The 17,864-nt window shown below is 53.1% G+C and overlaps 1 protein-coding gene across 1 annotated transcript in view; it reads right to left on the bottom strand.

The window, feature by feature from the left end:
• LOC142085344 (mannan-binding lectin serine protease 1-like) overlaps nt 1-16,025 on the bottom strand; it is a 28,014-nt gene extending 11,989 nt beyond the window's left edge. Inside the window, 9 exon segments of the mRNA XM_075157121.1 lie at nt 957-1,035; nt 1,893-2,011; nt 2,521-2,668; nt 2,991-3,187; nt 3,669-3,800; nt 4,062-4,239; nt 12,509-12,734; nt 15,379-15,587; nt 15,589-16,025. Of these exon segments, the coding sequence (XP_075013222.1) occupies nt 957-1,035; nt 1,893-2,011; nt 2,521-2,668; nt 2,991-3,187; nt 3,669-3,800; nt 4,062-4,239; nt 12,509-12,734; nt 15,379-15,587; nt 15,589-15,720 (1,420 nt within the window). The 5' untranslated portion in view covers nt 15,721-16,025.
• Between the last annotated feature and the right edge of the window lie 1,839 nt (nt 16,026-17,864).

Here is a 17,864-nt window from a genome sequence, read left to right as displayed (position 1 = left end):
GCATCACTAACCCCACACTTTCTAAGGAGCCCTTTCAGATATGAATCTATTTAGCAGGTCTGAGAGCCTCCCGTTTTCCATTTTGAGTGAGAAAACATGAATTAAAACTCCAGAAACACTCTCCTTAGGTAAGATCCACAGTATAATTAAAAGAAAAAGGATCTGCCCAGATGGGGAGGGACTGGATCCCAACATCCCTTGGGAGCATCTCATCCTGCCTCTCCTGGAAGGTCTTGGGACCTTCTCTGAGCATGTTTGCTACTTTTCTCCTCTCTGGGCCAGCCTTACAGCAGGCTGAGCAGCAATGAGAGCCCCCCCGAAGGCTGAGGGTGTTTGAGGGAAAGGGAAAAGGTGTTATCCTGTACATCTCCCAAGCCTGAGCTGAGAGAGGAGCTGGGTTAGATGAAAGAAGAGATGATGCAAATTGTCACCCGTTCTCTCAAATGGCATCTCCTTCCTTCTCCCCTTTTCTCCCATTTTGAGGTTTGTAAATATTTGGGCAACTTTTCTCTCCCCTTTCACTTAGCTGAGCAGCGCCCCGTTTGGGCTAGTACCTGGGACTTCTCTAATTCCCTGGGTCTTAGTAGCCTTCCCATTGGCAAGGAAATTTGGGCCAGGAACCAGATTATCCCGAATTGTCCCAGATTTATCCAATGGAGGCAGCTCTCAAGAGCCAGGGTTGCTCTTTCTTTGACAGGGAGACAGCAAAGCGGCTCACAAATCAAGTTATATGAGTAATCTAAATAAAAGCACCAACCTCCTGCCTGTGGCATTTGGAGCAAGCCCCGTTATGTTATCCAAGAACGAGCCAAAAGAGCTTTGCAGAGTTACGTAGTCTCTCTGGCTGGGTTTGTGCCTCTGAGTAAGGAACTCTGCTCTGGCAGGGCAGCTCCCTTTAGCATGAAATGATTTCAGCAGGAAAAGGACATTGGCAGGGTGGGGAAGGGTGCCCTTACTTTTGCAGGTAGGGATCTTGTTACTCCAGGTCCCGTCCTTGAGACATTCGATTTGGAAGGAGTCGCTTTCCAGGTTATCCTGTGCAGAAGGTGCCAGCAAAAAAGCACCATCAATGTACAAAGCAAGGAAATTTGTCTCTCCATAAAAAGTCAATTTCTTGGTGATTTAGTCAAGATATAGCCAGACCCCCCTGGAAGAGGACTTTTCTAGCTAAAAAATGCAATAAAATCATAATGAAAAACTTGAAGAGTTTTCTTGTTGCCAGCAGCTCAGTGGCATGCTGAGTGCAAAAGAACTAGAGACATTTATTCCTGTTCTAGGTGCTGGATTGGGTAAGGAGGCAGTTCTGCATGAAGGATGAGTCTGGGAGGAGATCAGAGAAATACCCCGCTCCATGTCGGAAGTCAAAGCGGGCTACTGGTTTGGAGGGAAGACAGCCATCCCATGAGTCACCCACGCTGCCCGTGGTTCTCAGCTGTTTCCCGGAGAGGAAACCCCAGCCAAAACCCCAGCCCTCTTGACTTGCCAAAGCTGTCCCAAAGTCCCGGAGGACTGCCTGGTCTGTGGAGGCTGGCCTCTGCGGGGCTGCCCAGGAGGCTGAGCCAGTGCCCACCGAGGTGGGGAGCAGACAGAGCCCTGGCAGCTCTGCTGACTTTTTCTCTGGCAGAGGTGCCAAGTCTGGCATCCTGTGAGCTGGCTGGCTCTGGAGGGATGATGAGAGGGTGGCTCGGGAAAGTGCCATCTCCTCTTTTCCTCTGCATCTTTGGGAAGGAAAGTTGGTGGCTCTCAGAGGAGGCTTTGTCCCTGCCCCTGGGAAGGGGGTAAGGATGGTGTGTGGGTTGTGTTCGCTCTCCCAAACAGAGATGCAGCGGTTTTGGGAGGAAGGATCCCCCCTTTCCTACCCAGGTGCCCAACCCCACACTGTCACTCCATACCTTCAGTACTTTGTATCCAGTGTTGCAGCTGATGACAACCTGGTCTTTGAAGGTGTACTTGGCTTGGGAAGGCTCGATTTTCCCATTGATCGGTGGTTGCACCAGTGGGCATGGGTTTCCTTTGAATAAAAAACAAATGAAGCAAAACAAAACTCAGCTGAATAAATGGAGGAAATTAAGAGTCCCAGCCCTGCCACCCAGTCCCGGTAGGAGGGTCTGAGCATTCCTGCCCTCCTCTTCCTATTAGCCTACACTGGCACGGCTCAGTCAGGCCCTTCTCCTAGAAGGAGTGGAGGCTCGAGGTCTTTCCCCCAGTCCTGGGCTGTCCCTGGCTTTGGGCATTACAAGGCTGGGAGCTAATAACAGTAGCCCGTGCAATTATCCTGCCCAAAACTGTTCTGCTTTGCAATGTGGTCTTGTTTCAGGGCCCACCTGGCATAGGGGAAAAAAGCACCCTTTGAAGGGAGGGCTCCGTATTATTTTATTCCTCTCTTCTTGTGATTTCTGGAACAGACCCTTTCTGGGGACAGGATCATGGACCACCAAACTCATCACCTCCACCTGCAGGGTTTATAAAGCCCTTCCCGTTGCCCAAGCCCAGCAAACAGGGGAAAGCAGCAGGAGTTACCAATTGCTGTGTACGACAGCTTCCAGCCCCTGTTCTCTCCGGAGTTGTCACTGTGGAAGAGGATCTGCACACTGTTGGTTTGGGTTTCAATGCGTCCCGGGGACTTCTCTCCACAGAAAGGGCCAAACTCCCTATGGCCAGCTTTGATCTGCCGAGGCAAAGAAGAGCGGGTGGCTTGAGGGGGATCTTCGATCCCTGAGGATTGCTTCACCCTGAGGCTAATGGATGGGGCTACGGTGGGGTCAGTGGGGCTTAAGCACCATGTGTTGGGGGGATGTGAACTGAAAGAGGGTCACTATTGGCTGAGAAGGTCAAAATCAGATGTAGCAAGAGACATGGGTTCAACTGAGCACAGGGCTCCTCTGGCTTCATCATCCCCATTTAGACCAGGGCAATTTTGGTCCCATCACCAGGGCACCGGGGAAACAACAGGAGAGCGGGACAAGAGGAGTGTGGAGAGCCCAGCTCACCTTGATGTAGTCATAAGGACAGGTCACCTCGGGGTGGTCTTCCACATCGAAGCTGTCCTCGAAGCTCAGGGTGATGAAGAAACCCTCCTCCAGCTCGATGCGGTACAGGCAGTCTGAGCTCTTGGGGTAGGGTCTGGGGAAGTCAGCGCTGGCGACCACCCCGCTCCTCTGGGTGTAGAGGTTGTCGCTGCACTCCACTGAAACACAGCCGTGGCTCGCTCAGCACCCCGCTAGCCACATCCCAGCCCTGACCATGCTCAGGAGCCCTCCCAGTGGAGTGGGATCTGCTGGGTGGGTCCATGGACCCCGAATATGGGTCCATGTGAGGAGAACCTCTCACAGCTAACCTCCAAATATGCCTGTGGCATAGAGGTCCTGAGAGCTAATCCCAGCTAATCTACATGATGCAGATTCAGAGCAGAGGCTAAATCTTTTAATTTCTCTGACGTGAGGAGGTCTATAGGGCTCAGATGGAGAAACCACATCTCCTTTCCATGCAAGAGGACTGCAGGCCTTGGGCACTCTCCAGTCCCAGGCTTTTGGTTTGTAGGGCAAGGGGAACCTTGTTCCTCCTGGCAGCAAGAGAGGGCAGTTTTGCCTGTTTTTGGTAGGTCTGTTGCCTGCTCAGGGACCCCTCTGTGCGACCATCCCCACGTCCGAGCTGTGCCTAGGTGGTACCTTTGCAGGTCCTGTTGTCGGAGTGGAGGATGTAGCCAAACCTGCAGGAGCAGTAGTACCCGCCAATGTAGTTGTGGCAGTAGTGGTCACACGCCAGCTCCTCGTCGCTTTTCTCCAGGCACTCGTCCACATCTAGGGTGAAGATAACAAGGAAGGGAGGTCACCCTACCGTCCCCCCCCCATCACTCCTCGTGGGGACATTTGCCACAACACTGAGAAATTTGTTGTCCCGTGTGGTGGGTCACATGAGCACCCAGTGAGTTCCATATGGCCCAAGGGCTGCACACAAGGACTTCTCTTGCTAGGGTCCCCAAGGCTGGCCTGGGATGTGATCCTAGCAAATTTGTTATGCTACCGTAGCAAGCTGGTCCTGCAGGCTTAACCACTGCTTACCCACGGCGGTGTAATGGGCGTCGAAGCCGGTGAAGCGTTCTTCGTTGGAGAAATCGGACCTGAACGTAAGCCCCATGTAGGGCCCTGGGGACAGGATCACTTGCTGGCCGGGAGCCTGCTCTGTGTCTGTTGTCTCCCTGCCACAGAAGGTTGCCAGCTCCTGATCCTCAGCTTCAATCTGTTAGCAGAAAGAATGGGTGAGCGCTCGGCATGGCTAGGGTGTCTGCAAGCCTGGAGAGCCCATGGTGCTTTCCTAGGGGAGGTCAGGCTGGGCATGGAGTCTTGATCTGCACCTGAGAGTTCGCATTTCTGCCCGCGCTTGCCCCTGTCCCCTGTCCCCTGCCAGGGCTCAGCAGTGTTTCTGTGGGGCAGGCTGTCCATCTGGCAGCCTCTGATGGCCACAGCCTAAGGATGCACCTCTGCACCCCTGGGTGCTGTGTCCTGCTCAGCCCTGAGCTGCCTTGGCCCTAAAAATCAATTTCCATCCATTCCCGCTGCATTCACCTCACCTTCTGCAGCCAAGCGTGACCCTGGGGATGCGCAGAGCATGGCAGGTCTGACTCCCACTGCTCCGGCTTTCTGAGATGCCGTTACTGCAGTAAAGCAATTAAATGGTTTCTCCAAAATGAACACAGGGACTCAGGTCTGCCCGCTCCTGCCTGTGGTCAGCCTCTGAAGCAGATGCTGAGAGAGCAGGTAGCATCTGGGATGTAGGGAGGAGCTGGGGGGTGGAAGGGGAGGATGCAGGGAAGGAGCCTGTTTGGGAGGTAGGGTGAGGACGTGGGCAGGTGGCGCCGAAGAAGGGGTGTGAAAATCAGCCCTGGGCCATGTCGTTCCCACTCAGAGCTGTCAGTACCTGAGATGCTCCCCCTCGCCTCCTCCCTCAGCCCAAATGCTGATCCAGGCAGCAGCATCTCTGTGAGGGCTGTGCTGCTGGAAGGGCCCTGGCACCCCAGAGGAGCCCGTGCCCATCGGTTTTGCATCAGGTCAATGCAGCAGCCTTAATTTGGATGGTGTTTCTGTCCCCTGGGCTGGCTTGGACAAGCTTGGTCTTGTCTCTGCCACCCAGGATTCTTGTCTGGTTCCAAACCTGCAGTACCAGGCACTGTTTGGACACAGAGCCACATGCCCAGAGGGCTACAGGAGGGGACCAACTGGCCAATGTGCCCTGTTGTCACGTCAGCATGCTCACTAGCTGCTACGTGCATCCCTTTAAAGCACAGCCATGCCCGTGCCTTCAAGCACTGTAATCCCTGTGGAAAACCCTCCAGTGTTCCATGGAAACCCCCTTCCTTCATTCTTCCTCGCCGTTTTCCCCAGGACCATTTCAGCATTGTCCCCATCTCCTTCTGCAAATCCCACTCCCAGCCCCTGTCACAACCACAAGCTCTCCCAGCTCGTTCCCAACACCCTGCCTGTTTTCCCCCAGGAGATTTGAATATGAATAACCCCGCGGCTGAGGAATGTGATGAACACCACCACGCCAGCTCCTGCTGTCATGCCAAGCCAAAGCTATTGAGGCCGTGATGAAGCGTGCAGCTCCCCAGCCCATGCCAGGGGAAAAGAGCCGCCTGCTCGGGGACCCACGGGGTCCCGGAGGTGTTGCAATGCCGTCCTCGGCTTGCGTGGCCTTGGCGAGGCAAGACCCTCCTCCGGCTGCGTCCCCATCTCCTGGAGACCCTCGGAATGTTTCGGCCAGGGACGGCCGGGGGCTGAAAGGGAAATTTCCCAGGGCTGAACAAGCAGGCGGAAACTCGCTCACACCAGGGAAAGCCAACGTGGAAATGGCAACTCAGCATGCCTTGACATTGCCTCCAGATATTTTCCATCCTCTCATACAAGCTGGAGCTGGCCAGAAAAGAGAGAGACTTTCCGATGATAAATTTTGAGAAATTGGAGAAAAAACACGCGCTCCGCATTGGGACAAAAATCCAAATGAATTTTATTTTCTTTTTGTGAAACAGCATTCTGAAAAAAAAAAAGGAAAACAAGTAATTTGGGATCCATCTGGTTTCAATCGTTTTGAAATATATTGTGGTGCTTTAGAATCTCTTTTAAATCTCAAAGAAAGATTGTTTTGAAATGAAATAGTGTTTCAGACTGAAAAACGGGAGTGCCATCACCAAAAGCGAAGGAAAACGGCATTTCGGCCCCGATACACAGACTTGACTGCGCAAGCGTGCGGCACGCAGCCTTTTCTGCAGAAACTGCTTTTTCTAAAGGAAAACTTAAGAAGGAAGCTTAAGAATTGCCCTGGGAAGGAGCAATTTCCAGCCAGCTCCTCTGTGTGGGGCTGGTGGCTGTCACCTCTACAGGGACACACGAGCCACCGTGTGAGCTCCCATCCCTCTCCTCCAGCCCCGGCCGGTGCACAACCGACAGCACAGCATCACCGAAGCGCAGGAAAACCTCACCGGTGCCCCGTGTCTCGGCCCAAGGATGCTCCCGCCACGGGGCCAGCCCCAACGCCGCCCCAGCATCCCTGGATACAGCCCTGGAGTGGCAGGATGAGGCCCGGGAGAGCCGTGCTCTCCTCGCTGAAGGTATCCACGGTCCCTTATCTGTGACGGGTCCCATGCCCCGAGCTACAGGGAGCAGAGACAGCCCTCCAGCAGTAAACTAAACAGAGAGGTCATCATCCCTGGTTAATATTTGCTTCTTCTGCTGAGGACTGTATACTTTTTCATAGATCATTTACATCCAGCGAGCAGGCTGGTAATTAAATCCTGGTTGTTTGTTTGGAGTTTCTCCCTCTCGGGTCACGATGTCGACGTTTTCACTAGAGAAGATGTGTCCCTGAGGGAAATATCAATTGCCGCAGAGAAATTCCCTATAAAAATACGCTGAAAGTATCCTCCTTTGAAAAATAAAATATAGCGGCACTCTCGTGCCTTAAATTTACCCTTGCCACTGCCTCCTGCCGTCTTCCTTGTTTCTGCTTGCCTCCTCATTCCCTCCTTAAGATTTCTGCCCCTCTGGATGGAGGCAGATGGGGGTCCCTCCCTGGCTGTGGCTTTGTCCCCCTGCATTTTGGCTTGGGCTGTGGCTAAGAGAAATGCTGACCCAAACCACGTGGCCCCCTCTCTGCCCATATTGATTTCCCTCGTTGGGGCAGGAGGCAGGAGCTGGGGTGCCCTGGCTCGGCAGCAAAGAAACGCTGCCCCAGGGCATGGGCTGCTGGGGATGCCGGAGCAGCGATGCTCCGGAGATGCCTCCTGCAGCAGGCGGGTTAACGAAATGCCACAAACACCAAGGGGAATTTGGCCCGGCGGTTCAGTGTTTGCCGCTGGAGAGGAGCAGGCAGCCGGCAATACGGAAACGCAGCCGCCACCCCCCCCCGCCAGCCCTCCAGGAATGCACTAATTGGACTGATGAAGGCCAAACATACCACTTGTAATATATATAAATGGCTCATTAGGCAGAGAAATCGCAGCGCTGGGCTGAAGACACTGGGAACATGACATGGGGAGGAGACGCTCAGAGACAGGGAAGGGCATGAAACAGCCCCTGCCGAGCCGCCTTGCAGTTAGAGTGCACGCAAGAAGGCAACACCCAGATGAACGGGGGTTTTTTGCAAAATGACTGATGCTGCTGCTGCTGCTGACTGTTGGAAATGAGGCAGGGATGGGACAGCCCCAGCAGGAGCCTCCACCTAAGTCTCCTGGAGATCCTCTCCCCAACATGCATGCATCCTCTCCCTGATATAGGTTAAGGGTCCTTTTGTGTGCAAACATGCACCTGAATTTCCATGGGAACATACATGGCAGCCGTGCCATGCGGGAAAGGGAATGATGGCTGGTTTCCCCTGCTGTGGACTTGGCTTGGCGTCTGGAGACTGCCCCCCGCCGTGGGTTGCTGCACCCACATGCCCTATTTCTGGTCCAGGCCTCTTCCTTGGGGGGGGCTGGGCATGCAAGGAGAGCCCAGGCAGAATGCTGGGGTGCTGATGGAGCTGCTGGCTGGCTCCCATGCCTGGTCCTCCTTCCCCTGCACGGGGGGTGACTGCGGTCCCCAGTGGTGCAGTGGGTGGCTGGTGCCACCAGACTCCTCTGTGCAGAGCCAACAGGATAGGAAAGGCGTGCAGCAAAGCCCTGGGCTCTCCCTTCCTCCCAGCTGCCTCCCGGGATTTGAAGTGCTCCTCTTGGGACCCCACAGCCCCGGGGCATGGATTACCCCCTGGCTGAGGTCGGCCGACAGCACCAAAAGAAGATGCTCTTCTCCTGCCCCCGCAGTTCATGCCAAGCCCTGATTTGTGCTTTTTCCTCCTCCTTTGAGCAGAGGAAGGTGTACATGGGTCCCGTGCACCCTTCTTGCAGCCCCAGGCTGGGCATGCACTGCTCTGAACATAGCATCGAGCTCCTTTCCCGGCCCTGCATGGCCCCTGCCAGTGCCAGAGCACCGAGGGTGTCCCCAGGGACACTGCCGCCGAGTGCTCGGCACGGTGCAGCACGCAGCCCGCCCCATGCGAATCGCCCGCGGGAGGGGATGGCACACTGCGAGCCCAGGACGCTGCGTGAAAAGCTGATTTGCTGTGCACCCTAAACGCTGTGCCAAACCTCAGGGGGACGCAGCTCCGTCACATCGCAAATTTTTCACAATCCTCCTCCCCTCCCCGAGTGCTGCTTCCCGGGGTGGTGGCACTAGCTGATGCTGTGCCTGCAGCCCTGCCTCCCCAGCTTGGCCCATACCCCTGTTTTCCCCTCACCAGCCCCTTACCGGGGCCAGCAAAAACTGCCTCCTGTGCTTGGTTGAACCCCTGGCCACCCTCGAGCAAATTTATTTACAGCCACTGGTTTGGCCTGAGATGCCTGGCCAGCTCCTGGGCACCCACACATGGGGTTAATAGGAGTCCTGCCTGGGTGAGCACCCAATGGCACAGATCCTTCCTGGGGACACAAGTGTGAATAGCAGCTGCAGAAAAAGTGTCCCAAGTGCCACACGTGGGCAGAAGTCTGAATGCAACATGAAGAGCTGCATCTAAGGGAGACTTTGGTTGTGTCAGGGGAGATGGAACCCACTGGACCCACAAAGTGTCACGGACTCCTCTGCCCTCCTGCCCCCATGCACAGTTGGAGACACCCATCACAGATGTCCCCTGGGCTTGAAGAAGTCAAGGGAAAGCCCTGTGGCATATGCTGAAACCTGCCAGGTCTCATGCATGTGCCATCCTGAATCAGGACTCAGAGGTAGGGATTGGGGTGAAGAGATGTAACCCCACAAGGACCGTGAGCCAGCAAGGACTTGCCATGGGCTGACTGGGGGGAAATCCTCTCACCACAGGCCCCATCTTCACTTCAGTCAAGGAGCTGGTCCCAAGCTGGCTGCCAAGCCCTCAGGGGCTGATTTCATTCCAGGACTTGACCGAGCGATGTGCAAAACCTCATGGACAGGACCCCAGGCTCAGATCTCCCTAATAAGCTCAGGGATTTATTCGTGAAGGCCCCTCAGAAGTCAGGATCTCATCTCCCATCTCTGGCCCTCCACTGGGATTTCATCTCCCTGCCTCTGCCACAGTGCTCCTCAGTGACACCAGTCAAGTCACTTAACCTGATTTCCTGGTCACGGCCGTAGCTTTTGGGGTGCCCCGGGCCAGGGCTGAAGACTTGTGTGCAAAAGTGCTCAGTGCTGGGTGACCCCAGAAAGGAGCTGGGCAAACCATGTTGAGACCCCCTGCAAATGAGGAACCCCCAAATCAGCTCCCTGGGGACAGTGATGAGCCGAGGAGCACAGCGGGGGGCAGGAGCCGAAAGCCCAGCGTGGATGGCTGCTCCTTCCCCATCCCCCTGGACCTGGCAGGAGGCTGAGGGCGGCCATCCAAAACCCGGGGAGAGGCTGTCTCCGACGTGCTGGGGCCCGGAGCTCGGCTTCCCGAGGCAGCGTGTGGCTGGTGTTTCCTACCCGCATGGGGCTTCTTTGGGTGGGTATTTTGGATATCCTCCTGTCCTCCTTGCTCACTTTCTTACTGAAGTACCACTCCCCCTCTCTGCCATCCCCGTTTGCACAAACAAGCCTCCTGGCCTGTCAGTGTTTCTTTAGGAGCCATGTTCTTTTTATATATATACACACACGCCCGCATATATGTGTATGTATATAAATAAACAGCTATTGTTTTAATTAGCCATTGTTTCAGAGCTCTGGAAACTGTTCCCTTCTGAAGACCACCCCGAAGGCAGAGATCTGCGCGAGTTTACAGCTCGGCTCGCCGTGAGCTTGCCACTCAGGGTGACTTTCTACACCGCTCGAGAGCTTGGGCGCGTGGGCAGCCAAGGAGGTTGGAAAGCAAGGGCTGGGGCATGGCGGCTTTCTGCCTGTCCTGGGCTGGGTGGCCACCTTGCATTGGGGTTGTTCAGCCCCCATTTTGACCTCCTTCTTATGGCAGTCAAGATGATGAAGACCCTGATGGAGAGCCATGGTCAGAACAAACAAGAAGGTGTTTCTTCACACACACACAGAGAGGCGTATTACGTATAGGTTTAACCTGTGCAACTCTCTGCCACAGGATGCTGCAGAGATTCAAGTCACCCATGAGTTCAGAAAGCAATGGTACAAGTTCATGGAGGGGGAATCCGTTGAGAGTCATTGAACGCAAAGATACCACCTGTGGCTTTCTGAGCATCTTCAGCGGGACTGGCAGAGTATTACAGAGAAGCACCTATATGTGTTGGGTCTATAATTATGTTCCATAGCCATGCACTGTTGGCCTCTGTCAAAGAGCGGGCTGATGCTGTTTTTACATCTTGCACTGATGCAGACAGGGCTGGGCACACAGACCCAAGGAGGAAAATAGCCATGGAGTAATTTGCTGCTCTCCTTAACATTTTCTTAGCTGGTAGTTCAGCAGCATCAAGATTGCACCCCTACTCAGCAGAATAGCCTACGGATCTCCCGTAATCTATCCATTTTCAGCACTTTTGAAATGTAATTCTGTGGTGGAGGCTCCGCAAGCTGAGTTACAGCCCCAAGCAAATTTATACAGCTGAGATCTAAATCCCTGTGAAAAATATCGCCTTCTTATGGAAATCCAGCGGCAGGGAGAGCTATGGTGCCAAGTTGGCACCATGGCCAAATAACAGGGAGTCTTATGAAAAAGGAAAAATGAGCAGGGGGTGAAGGGCGGGAGGAGGGGTAAAGCTTGGAATGGGGAAAGTTTCCAAGAAATCCGCTCCTTGAGCTTATTGGGTTTTTAAAGCAATATATCTCTATATATGTCCCTGGCCCTTGTGCTTGGAGAAGATCCAGGAGAAGCAGAAAGAACTAATCAAACCTCAATGAGAGCTGTTAGTAGCAGAATGAGTGCCAACACAAAGGGGAAATTAAAGCAGTGAACAACAGATCCTAGAGGAAAAAAAACCACAAATGTTTGCTTTGCTTTCTTAGGGCAAGAATAAAATAATAATTTCAATTAGCTGGCAGCTAGCACCAGGGCTGAGTTCTGCTGTTCCAGACCTGGGTGCAACCTCCACCTGCCTCTGTGCGGAGGGGCAGGGTGAGGCTTGTGCCTGGTGGTGGGGTAAGGCATGTTCAGCCAGGCAAACTAGAAAGCACCTGCTTGCTACTGCTGGTCTGCTAGAAAGCACCAAACCCGACCAAGTTCAAAGATAGGGAGAACCCAGCCTCCTGGATGTGAAGGAGAGCCCTGCTTGGAGAGACCTGTGGTGCAAGAGGCAAGGATGCTCTGTGGCACTGCAGTGTGTGGCCCACCGCAGTTTCTGATGGGTTACTGCCCGGCAATGAAGCAGACTGAAATCTTTTGTGGTTTTGGCTGTGACAGCTCCCTGGGAACCTCCATAGCTTGTTTGTGCTGCAGGTATTTGCTAGCAGTGGCCCTGAAATTTTATCTCAGATGTGAAATGGGTTTGCATTGAACCCAGGGGAGCCTTTGGGTCTGTGCCCTGCGGCTTGGGGGAGGCTCTGCTTGCAGACCCTAACTTGAGCCTCAAGCTCAGGTCTAACCTTTCCCTTTTGTTTCCCTGAGGGCTGGACAGGGTGTCCCAAGAGCCTGCAAGCCACAGCCAGGGATCCAGGCTGGCTGCAAGGTGCACCCATGGCCATGGTCTGGCAAAGGGTGCCCAGCTCAGGGGTCCTCCTTGTGTGCGGCTGGCATCAGAGTGGCACTGGGGGTTTTGCCACAAGGGTTTCATCAGCCCCTAGGTGTGTAAATCTCATTGGGTCCAATGAGAATTAGGTGCCCAAATACTTTCAGAAATCTGGTCCTCTGTGGGTAAGCTCTGGTGTCCCACTCACCGTTAGACCAACGGATGTTGTCAGCTTACCTGTGCTCCCCCCATTGTCCACTGGACTGACAACTCCTGTGCCCAATAAATGGGGAAAAACATTCCCCAAATGGGGAAAAGCTTGTTCCCAGCTTTTCCAGCCCTACCCTCTCTCAGCTGGCCAAACAGGCCTGCTGTCTACCCCACCATCTGCCCCGTGATATCACAGCTCACCTTCACATAGTCGTATTCACAGAGGTAGGATGACTCCAAGTCAAAATGCATGAAGTACAGCTTGATTTTAAATCCGTCAGGCACAGAGATGTTCCACGTCACTTCCGAGTCGCTCGGATAGGAATCGGGGAAGTTGGGAGACTGGATCTCCCCAAACATGTCTGTCAGCTCGACTGCATCCGCCAGGCAGAGCAGGAAGGCACAAAAGGACCAGGTCAGGGGGTACCTGGAAAACACATGTGAGGAGATGAAATGAGACTCTGGCAATGCCAAAACCTGTTGAGGCTCAGTCTCTTTTCCCAAGTGGGTCGTGTAAGGTGGGAGAGGAGGTACAGCACCGTGTCACCATGAGCAAACCCCCTGCCAAGCCGCGGGGAGGTGGAGGTGAGGGTGGGAGCTGCACGTGGCTCCCAGGAGGGGAAAGCTCCTTTGAAAGGTGGGTGACGCAGGTGCCACGCGCGATGCAAAGGCACCTCCACAGCTCCCAGCCAGCTCCGGGTGCCGTCAGGAGCTCGGTGTTTCTCACGCTTCTGGGAGCAGCAGCCGCTGGCAACACGTCCTTTAACTAATGGGGCTCTGATGGGCAAATATTCATTTAATGGAAGAATAAACATAAGGACGCTTAATAAAATAATGATGCTTTCTAAATAGGTTTAATGAAAGCATCATGGCAATAACTGCTAAGTATCATTATTATTATTACTGCTTAGCCTCATCCTGCCAAATTGCGATTGTTGACTCTCAATAAACAGCACACGACTTTGCAGCTGGGCAAGGATGGACCGGGGCCCCAGCAGTGTAGCCCAGCATGTTACTCTCCACTATTTTCTGTTTTTCTCTCTTCTCTCCTCTCCTCTCCTCTCCTCTCCTCTCCTCTCCTCTCCTCTTCTCTTCTCTTCTCTTCTCTTCTCTTCTCTTCTCTTCTCTTCTCTTCTCTTCTCTTCTCTTCTCTTCTCTTCTCTTCTCTTCTCTTCTCTTCTCTTCTCTTCTCTCTCTTCTCTCCTCTTCTCTTCTCTTCTCTTCTCTTCTCTTCTCTTCTCTTCTCTTCTCTTCTCTTCTCTTCTCTTCTCTTCTCTTCTCTTCTCTTCTCTTCTCTTCTCTCTTCTCTTCTCTTCTCTTTCTCTTCTCTTCTCTTCTCTTCTCTTCTCTCTTCTCTTCTCTTCTCTTCTCTTCTCTTCTCTTCTCTTCTCTTCTCTTCTCTTCTCTTCTCTTCTCTTCTCTTTTCTCCTCTCTTCTGTCTTCTCGTCTCTTCTCCGCTCCTTTTCTTCTTCCTTCTTATTTTCCTTTCCTTTCCTTTCCTTTCCTTTCCTTTCCTTTCCTTTCCTTTCCTTTCCTTTCCTTTCCTTTCCTTTCCTTTCCTTTCCTTTCCTTTCCTTTCCTTTCCTTTCCTTTCCTTTCCTTTCCTTTCCTTTCCTTTCCTTTCCTTTCCTTTCCTTTCCTTTCCTTTCCTTTCCTTTCCTTTCCTTTCCTGCCCTGCCCTGCCCTGCCCTGCCCTGCCCTGCCCTGCCCTGCCCTGCCCTGCCCTGCCCTGCCCATCACTTTTTGCTCTCTTTTCCTTTTGCTTTTTTTTCCTTTCTTCTTTTTCTCTTCAATTCTTCGGGTACCGCTCACCCCAGATGGAGAAGCACACAGAGGTTGAGATCCTTAGAGATCTTTTGTCATCAAACTCAGCTTTTAAAAAAATCTCAGCCTAAAGGGTTTGTCCCAACTTGTTACCAACTTGTTTGTCCCAGAGGAGGGCAGAGAGGACAGGTAAATCAGTGGCAGTCCAGCTGACCTTCCACCAGCCTCAAGCTCCATTTAGGGACGAAAGTGAGCATAAACTGAGTATTTCTCTGTGCAAGGGGAGAACACCACCTGTGCTGGAGGTGCAAACACAAAAGCCTGTGCCATTGCATGGGACCCAGAAAGAGGAGCAGACCTCAGGCTCTTTACATCCAGTGGAGTGCACAAAGGAAAAGAAACATGCAGGAAATTAGAGCCATTAGAGGCAAAAATTTCCGCTTTCTAAAATAGGTACTAAGGCCTGGCAAAGGCTTGTAGGTGTGTATTACAGGCGCTGGAACTACTCTCATGTACACGTACACCCGGTTTCAAAATCAGGGCTTGATTTAGGTCTGCTGGTGAGGAAATTGAAGCTATATAAGTGGATTATTTTTAACCTGTCTGTGCTCTTTCAAAACCAGGGCAGTAGATTTCTGGGGCTCATTTGTGTAGTGCCATCACTTTTCCCAGTTCTTCATTACAAAGCAAAGTTAATGGGAGCTGAGAAATTTGGATCGATTTTTCTTTCAAGCAGAGTGAGGTTGAACATGCCTTTTTCTGACAGCTTGTCTGAAACCACAAAAATGTGTGAAGGGAAAATCTGTTTCTCCGCTGGTCAGAGTACATGCACGGGGCTGGATGCTCAGCTGGTGTAAATGGGCATCACCGCCTTGACTTGAATGGGCCGTTTGCCGGTGCAACTCTTTGCTTTCCCTTTAAACAGGGGAGGCAAAACAACATCAAACTTCTTTTCCATGCCAGGAAAGTCTTAACCTCACGTAAAAGTGATAAACGACTGTGGCGTGCGCAGAAACCTGCAGCCCATGCAGCACGTCCAGCCTCGCTCGCACCTTTCGCCCATGGACCATGGCAGAGCGGTACGCCCGGGCTGCATGCCCGTCACCCGAGTTTCCCTTTGGCTCTGCCGGGATGCCGGCACGCAAGCCGGGCTGCAGCACGAAGCTGAGGCATGAGCAACGCCTCGTTCACTGGCAGATGGGGAAACTGAAGCTACCGTCATCAGAGAGAACGGCCCCCCTGCCCGGCCGTGCCCCGAGACCACAGTGTGCGGGACCCCAGGGTCAGCCCGTCGCGGAGGTACTCACCTCATTTTGCTGCCGGGAGGGTTTGCCGGTGGGTTTGGCGTGGAAGATTGCCGGTTGGTTTGCGGGGGACGTCTTTGCCTCCTTCCAAACGCTCCGCCGTCCGCCTTATCTCTGTCCGGAGATTTGCGAGCGTGTGCGCGCCTATGTGTGTGTGCGTCTGGAGTTGTCTGGCATTTTCCATGCAGGTCACGCCTTCCCCTGCCTGCAACCGTTCCCCACATCCCCACAGGCACGCAGGCAGACCTGCCTGCATTGGAGCCGTCCTCCCCGCCGCCGCCCGCCCGCCGCTCCCTCCTCTCCCGCCGCGGGGCTGCCCGTGCGCTCCAGCAAAAGCCGCGGCATTCAGCGAAGTTTTTGTCTTCCCTAATCTCCAGAGTTTTGTGTGTGTGTGTGTGCCCATGCACATTGTGTTTTCTCTCTTTTTTTTTTTCCCCCTACAGCCTGCTTTGCCAGATGGCTAACATTTGCCTCTCAATAGGGTCGGAGGCTCCAGCAAAAACAGAAGGCAAGAACGTGTGAAAAAAAACCTGTGCGGGGATAAATAGCTTTAGTGGTGGTGCTGCAGCTGGGAACGGCGCTCGGGACTTGCTTTTGGCTTCTCCGCTCAGTGCTGCGCAGCGTTTGGGATGGGAATCTGGTTTCCAAGAAACTTTTGAGTTGTGACAGTCCGAATAAAATCAAGACCTAGTTTGCAGCCTCCTGCAGAACTGAGGAATTGCTGGGTTCAGCATTTTGTCCTAGGGCAAAAGAGCAGCTTTAGCTGCGGACTCTGCTCAGGAGTGAGAACTTTAAACACTGAAGTTCCAGGTTTTGAGCCTGATTCCCTCCTGTCGAGGAAACAGGTAAAACATGAACACTCCCTACTAAGCCACAGGAGATTCATTCCCTTCCCCGTGCCAGGCACAAACCAACCCAAACCCCTCTTGTCTGCATAGCTAAGCGGGAAGAAGATCTATTTGGGCTGCAAACAAGGGAACAGCCCGTAGGAAGTCAAAGGATGCGAATCCAGAAATGACACCCTTGGAGACATGAAGAGCAAAACTTTAATAGCTGTTTACCAACTTCAGCTTGAGTTGGTTAATGTAAACCCTGCAGACATCCACTGGCAGGCACGGATACATATGCGGCGTGTTAAAAGGCACAAACAAGAGAGGGAAGAGGCAGGGAAACAGGGATGTGTTGGCACCACTCCTGGAGCAGCAGCTCCCAGCCCTCCCCAGACTCCCCAGCTCGCTGATGTCAGGCTGCGGCGCCGCCGTTAAAGGGGCGACGTTGACTCCAGCCTCTGCGGCGGCTGCAGCCCCTTCAGCCATCCCGGAGAAGCTGGGAGGGAAGGGGATAGAGTGAAGAAAATAGCGTTTTCCTCATTTTCCATTTCTTGTCTTTGTGCTCCGGGGGGTGACGGTTCCCGTGCAGAAGCCACTTCTCTTGCTCCTGTGGGTCTCTGGTTCTGTGCTGGGGAAGAAATGGTACCTCGGAGACTCAGTCAAGTAAAATAGAAAAATATGAGTGGAAAAGCACTAGGGAAATAGCAGAAAGGCTCTGGTCAAAGGGAAGATCTCAGTCTGCCATTATTTGTAGCTCTATTTGGGAAGTTTTAACAGCTCATCACTGTACAGACACGAGCTCTCACTCATGTTAACACACCCAGGCAAGCTGATCAAACTAATTAATATGTAAGCAATGTGTCAAATGCAAGGCTTTATTTTTGCAGGCAAGTGTGGTCTTGTCTGAGCCCTGAATACATTGTGATCTATTTTTTCCCTGCCTGTTCTGCAGGGTGGGTCCTTCATACACTCATTTTTCCATCACGACAGCTTTCTATAGCTTTTTGGAACAGCTCCTCTAATTCAGGAGGAGTTTTAATTCTGAAGTGACATTTTCTTTGCCTGCTGATGCCTCTTTCAAGCCAGATCACCGAGGGTCAAAGTCTGTGTTTACACTGCGAGGCTGGACTGGGACACGTGAAGCAGCAACAGAAGCTCCGCATGTTTTCGGCCCATGTTGCTGGGCGTAGCATGGACTTAAAGCATCCATGCTGACCCTGTAGGCTCTGGAGGGCAGGAGAGGATGCCCAAGAGGCATCACTGTAGATCCCATCAGAAGCCCTCTGAGCTGATTTCCCTGCCAGACTGCCATATTCTGGGGGTTTTCCTTGCCCCAGTGCTTGTCCCCATCCACCAGCCTCCCAAACCCCTTGGTGTGCAGAATCATAGCTCCCTGCAGGCTCACGCTGACCAACTCAGAAATCAGGGTTTTTCTGGCCAAATCTGACCTGAGACAGTGTGGGCTCCTAAAGAAAGTTGGGAGGCAGTGGCTGAATGGCCACAGCCTCATTGCTGCTGTCCCCAAGTGTCTAAAGCTATCTGCAGCCTCATGCATCCCCATTCCCTCCTGCTCCAAACCCCAGCCCCAACACCCGCAGTGTCCCAGACCTCTGCTAAGTGGCTCAGGACTCCAAACCAGTCCTATTGGAGCTCTAATTA

Source organism: Calonectris borealis, chromosome 9 (genome assembly GCF_964195595.1).
Source record: "Calonectris borealis chromosome 9, bCalBor7.hap1.2, whole genome shotgun sequence".
In the NCBI taxonomy this organism is placed as follows: Eukaryota; Metazoa; Chordata; class Aves; order Procellariiformes; family Procellariidae; genus Calonectris; species Calonectris borealis.
This window is presented reverse-complemented; position numbering and strand designations above follow the sequence as displayed.